The following is a 6,016-nucleotide window of genomic DNA, read 5'->3' on the forward strand; positions in this document are numbered from 1 at the left end:
GATGCACACCACATGCACGAGGACCACCGAAACGGCGGCAAGTGGGTGCCATTCACCCGGAACAGTGTTTTTGAGAGGCAACGACAACAAAGTGGTGGGCACGGAGGGTTCGCCCACGCACGCCGCTCGCTAAGGTCTCACACCCGTGTGGTACCGCCGTCACCGCACACACTCTGCAAGAGGGCACGGGCACATCGCCGCTGACACACAAAAGTGGGAAGAGAATTCGGTGCAACCGCGGCCACACGCAGAAACTCCAAATCATAGACGCCACAACAGCGATGCATCATGGCAGCCTCCCACGCAGAGAACACAAAAAAAAAAAAAAAAAACGAAGCTCATCGTGACGCAAAAAAAAAAAAAAAAATGGTTGCATATTCTTCCTGCAGAAGTAAAAATATATTTGTGTCAGCCGTTCAGCCCCCTGGTGTCCACACAACACCTACATTTCATTGGGACATTCAGTGCGTTGCTGCACATCTTAAATCCCCTTTTTTCATAGCACCATCGTCGTGGCGTTCAATGCCGACTGCACGTGTCATCAACATACGGAAACATTAAAGGCATCCCGCCAATCTCAAAATATTCCACCGTATAGGAAAAGGAAAAAAAGGAAAAACAGCAACCATATAAAATAATAATAATAATAATAAAATTTCCCGCGCTGCAGTCTCCGGAGTGAGAGTACGCCCCCAAATAAAGACTTACACGGGCAGAAAAAGGTAGTCGAACCAAAAATAAAAATACATAAAATAAAAGGTGCGTCCCCGCAAAACGTCAATTATTTCAAAGGGTGCGTGGAGAGGCACATATATCTCCCGCTGGTGGCGGAAACTCCTCACTGCGATTTCTCAGTAAAGGGCCACAAAGGCGCAAAACCCCAGCAGCAGCAGCAGCAACTGCGACACGCTCCCACGCACAGAGCCGTCATCTTTTCCTTTTTTATCGTTGGTTTTCTTGACAATTTTTAGTTCACCGACACTGAGTAGGCGGTTGTACAGAAAGACGTTCGTCACCGTCATATTGCCGCCGTCCGGTGCGTCATCTTCGCCACGTGCAAAGTGAAAATGTGTGATTTCATGCCTCATCATCTCAAATGTTGGCATCTTCTCTGAGCTCCCTACAATCACATCATCCACGTCCACGGAGCTTCTTTTGCCTTCCCACAGCACCAGCGCCACACGCTGTTCTCTCCCCAGCTCCAAAGTGGAGTTCGATTTTGTTTTTGTGCTGTTGAACACTTTCTCCCACTTTTTATCCATTCTTTACAAATGGCTCACTGAAGTTACTCAAGAAGGGTAAATCCAGCACAGCGCCCAGCAGAGGATTGCTGCCACCACCCGTTGTTGTCTCGTGGATGACCACCGTCGCCACAATAGTGAGTTGGTGGCTCACAAAGGTGTACGGCCCATTATCCTCCGAAGAGTTCACAGGCCATACTGCACCGGACCCGGGCCCCGTGAATTTGAACCCATTGGCGACCCTCACTGCATTCTTCGTCACAATTGCATTCATGCAAAGGTAATCGTCCATCCACGTGTTACCACTCGCCGCGTTGGACAAGTATCCAATCAGACCAGCCGTGGGTATGGACAACTCGGAAAAGAAGGCGTCCAGCAGTGCCTAAGCCCTCACGACGGACCTGATCATCTCTAGCTCCTCTGTTAGGCGGGCAAAATATACTTTGCTGATCACTCCAATACCCCTCGCTTCTACAAGGTACAACGCACCATCCGAGTACAGCAGGGTGTTGGTAAGCGCCATATTCCCGTCATCGTCCACAGAAAGCGGTCCAGCACGAAACGTGCGGTTGTTGTCCGTCACCCAAACATCAAACGCATTGGGTGGACCATGCTCCCCCGAGGAGTACCTCCCCTTCTGAGTGTACAACATCTAATTATTTCCCTCAATGGTCGTAGTAATGAAGGATCCCAAAAGACAGATCCTGCCGTAAGGGTCATTTGGTGCGTCTGTCGGCACCCGCAAAAGTATCCCGACAGCCTCCGTCCACGTTTTCCCCATTTCACTTGACTCGTAAATCTTGCGGACATTGTTGCAGTCAATAATCATGAGTATTTTTCCCCTCTCCCCTTCGGTGGTGCGGGGTTAAAGCATCTCGCAGGAAAAAAGACCTTTGCGACCACCCAGGTACTGCACTTTTCCTTCGAATAAATGATGAAGAGAATACTATCTCCTCGCAACAATGCCGTCAGAGGAAACACAATCGTGCCATCGCCCATCACAATACCCGAGCCACCACCACCAAAAAAATTTTCCAGTCCCATTGCTTGCGTTTCCTTGGAGATCCGTGGTGGCGGCGATGTGGGTGCGTCCCATTCGATCACTCCACTCCGACTCGTGAACGTGGACTGCGTAACCTCACCCACAACCACACTTATATCCCGGTAGGCAACGGCAAAACACGGGCCAAGAGGATCTCTGAGCATATGGCTTCCCAAAAGCAGTAACACCTTATTGTCATCTGCAGCTGCTGTGGGCCGAAGCGCAACGGCCTCAGAGTCCAGGATTCTTGGTCTACTAAAGACAGTGCGTGCCCTCCATGTACCATCATTGTCCTCATCAACAAAAAAAGACTGCGTCCCCGCAGTGTCGATGTACCCCACCACAATGTCAACAGAGGTACGGCTCTCAAGTAGATCACTGGAATTACTGAGCCCTGTTTCAAACTCAGCAAAAACACTCATCACTCCACCAGGATTGACAAGAGAGAGATCGGCAAATAAATCCCTCATAGTAATTCGACCAGTCCTAACTCTTGGTTCCACCAGCGTCTTATCCGGCAGAAAAACAAGCAACCTTATTTGACACCTGCACATCCTCCGACTTTCTCTCCACAGCAGCAGCAGCTCCACTGCCGCAGCACATCATAACGACGAGGAGAAAGAGCACCGCGGAATTAAACACACGCCGAGAAATGTTGGGCCTCTGCGGCTCACTCTCTCTTCCTCCCTCCTTCCGCTGAAACCGGTCACGCGGCGACGGTTGTGTTTATTGGGTGCCTTGACTGCAGCAACACGTGAGAGCATATAAATATGTGTGCATGGGCGGTTTGTGTGTGCTGTTGGTGCCTTCAAAGCCTTCGAATTTCACAGTAGCGTTTGGCGCTTGGTAGTAGCTTACTTCTTCCTAAGAGAGTGAAAAAAATGAAGAAAAACAGGCTAATAAAAGAAGAAACAATGAACACCGCCACACATCCACAGTGAGTGGCACCATCATCATCCCCACTGCAGTCACTCCCAACAACAACAACTCACGCACACAGACACAAGGAACAAAGAGAAAGAGCGCACCGGGATCACACAACAACTGCCACCACCAGCAGGGGACACGGCAGGTGCTTCTGCCACGCGTCAACACACACAAAGCGATGACCACACCCAAAGCAGCCGGCGAGATGCAAAAGGGCACAGCCGCCCTTCGCAAAGCCCACGCGCTGCCGCCAGTCGTTTTACTGTTGCCTCCACCATCCCACCCGCTCTGCTGCCAGCACACATCACCTCGCACAGCCGGAGAACCCCCGTCCTCAAATCAAAAGCAGGAAAGACATGTCGGCACGTGCAGCTGCTGGGCGGGAGCCTAACCGCACTCGTCCCAGTTACCCTCAACACCACACCACTCACCTGCCTGCACGCCGCCAACATCACACCAGCAACGTGTCAACAAGACACATCGCAAGCTCCCGCCATCCCTCCTCGCAAGTTACACCGCAGCCACAATCGCGTGTGTGTGACTGTCTGTGTCTGTGCGTGCGTCCTCAGCGTTCACGCCGCTCCAAAGCGACAACGACATGGCGTGTGTGTGTGTGTATGCATGTGCTTGCGTGTTTGTCAGCGCCTATACTTGCAGAGCAGCTTTGAGGCAAAAGAGAGTCCAAAGGGAGTAACGGCAAACAGCAAAGCGGATAGCAGACACGCAAATTACTCATATCATCACACACACACACACGCAGCCCGCGGAAAGGGAGCACTCAACCACAACATGCAAAACAAAACAAAAAGCCGAAGCGTGGGACGACCAGCGCACACACTCTCATTGCTCCCGTAAAGCAAAATCCACACACACAGGGAGAGAGAGAGAGAGAGAGGTCGCCCACTCAATGCAATAAAAACAAAACAGAAACAGTTACGGTGCTCCGCCCATGCAGCCAGGCAGGACGGCAGCGGTGCGTGTCGTGCAAAAGAGAGAGCACCAACGGGCCTGCATGGGTGTGCATGCAATATATACAATGGGCACATTATGTGTGTGCTTCGTGGGGTGAGGTGAGGGCGAGAGTCCATGCAAGGGGACACACACAGAGAGTGGGTGAAGGACAAGTGTGTGTGCGGGCGGTGCATGGCGCTCTCTCACTCACTCTCACGCGGCCACCACCGCAGCAGCAGCCACACACGCAACAACAAGAAGCAAAGGAAGGGAGGTGGTGTGGGAGACCGCGGTGCTGCTGTCACTGTCGCCAGGCGTCCCCGTATCATTTGCCTGAGCGACTGTGACCGGTTCTGCTGTTTGTGGCGCTGCCTCACCGACTGTAAGAGCAACATCAGTATTAGCAGTTTCGGAGCCGTCCTGTGGTTCGTTGTTTGCCTCCTCCACTTTCCTTTCTTCGTTTTCTTTTTTTTCCTTTCCTGCCCTATCGGAGGATTCCCCCTTTCCTCTTTCAGCCCCATTTTTTCCTTTCTCCGTTGTTTCTTTTCTGATAACATTTTCATTTGCGGTTGCTTTTTTGGCTTCTTTTGGTGCCTCTTTTTTCATTTCTTCCTGTGTTGCTGGTGGTGCTGCTTCGTTTGATTTTGATTCGTCTATTGCTTGTTGGTTTCCTGCACCAGATTGGTCTGCTCCTTCTTTAAGACCTTCAGTTTCCATTAAGTCTGCACCTGTTTCGTGAGTTAATTTCGCTGATTCCTTCTCTGCACCTTGTAATCCTGCTCCTTCTGGAACTCTCGTTTCACCAGCACCTCCTTTTCCCTTAGCCCCGCCATTATTCAACGTGAGACTTCTCTCCTGGCGCTCAACGTAAACGGGTGCAGCAAGCTGAACAATTGCATGATCGTCAAGGGAATTATCGCCATCAACATCACCTCCATCCCGCCCTTCTTTTTTATTGGTTCCTGCTTCCACATCTTCTTCTTCTTCCTCTTCTTCATCGTGATCATCCCCTGAACTCTCGGTACTTGCATTATCATCCTCGCCGTTATCGTTACCCTCATCTTCATTTTCTTCTTCCGCTGATTTTTTCTTCTCCTTTTCTTTTTCTTGTTCTTTTAATATTTCTTCGGTTCTGTTTTTCACCAACTCAGGAGCCTCTGGATGTCTCGTTAACGTCTCTTCTTCTGCAGTTGCTTTATCGGATATTCCTGTATCAGGATTCAAGGATGGTTCCAATCGTCGTCCACCCGTCAAACCAGCGCCAGACCCTGTCTGGCCTTGTAGAGAAGATTCGGGGGTACTGTCATTCTCAAAAGGGCCATCAGCAGCAGCAACGGCATACCGGTGACGCCCCCAACGACGACGGCCATCCGCAACGGCACGCGCACCGTCCATCCCCTGACACACGCATTCCTCAACGGCGGACGCATTCGCACGGCCTCCCGTCCTCCTGCTGACCTTCTCCACGCATTCCCTCCGCAGATAAGCACGCCACCGAGATATCAAATACTCACCCGCACTGCCATCTTCTTCAGCACCGTCGGCCGCTGACACCACCACCGCAGCACCGCACCACAGCACGCAGAGGGCACACACCAGCAGCACACGGCCAGTCATCATCATCGCCATCACTCCTGTCACTTGCGTGCAGCCTTCAGCACAAACTAACTCCCCGTCAACGCAGAGTGAAAGCAAAAGGGGAGAGACAAGTCACACAGCCAGCGCAAAGCCACCTCACAGTAACAACTGGCGGGATCCCGGCAGCGGCGCGCCGTGAAACAGGTGGAATAAGTAAAATTGCAAAACTCGCACACCGCCCTGCAAACCAGAAGTTTGAAAAGCAACAAAAAAGAAA

General features: G+C 51.4%; 1 protein-coding gene and 1 pseudogene across 1 annotated transcript, besides 6 other annotated features; both read right to left on the minus strand.

Annotated features, from left to right (window-relative positions):
• Nucleotides 1-6,016: a sequence feature (heterozygous, Esmeraldo-like haplotype).
• Nucleotides 634-653: a microsatellite.
• On the minus strand, nt 852-2,837 carry Tc00.1047053507231.20 (annotated as a pseudogene).
• Nucleotides 3,812-3,849: a microsatellite.
• Nucleotides 4,375-5,790, minus strand: Tc00.1047053507231.30 (mucin-associated surface protein (MASP), putative; the record flags this gene model as incomplete). The annotated part of the gene is made up of 1 exon (XM_799378.1): nt 4,375-5,790. One exon carries the CDS (start codon nt 5,788-5,790, stop codon nt 4,375-4,377), a length of 1,416 nt encoding a protein of 471 aa, XP_804471.1.
• Nucleotides 4,601-4,650: a sequence feature (CT-rich).
• Nucleotides 5,135-5,157: a microsatellite.
• Nucleotides 5,217-5,289: a sequence feature (CT-rich).

This window comes from Trypanosoma cruzi (genome assembly GCF_000209065.1).
Source record: "Trypanosoma cruzi strain CL Brener chromosome Unknown tcruzi_1047053507231, whole genome shotgun sequence".
Classification (NCBI taxonomy): domain Eukaryota; phylum Euglenozoa; class Kinetoplastea; order Trypanosomatida; family Trypanosomatidae; genus Trypanosoma; species Trypanosoma cruzi.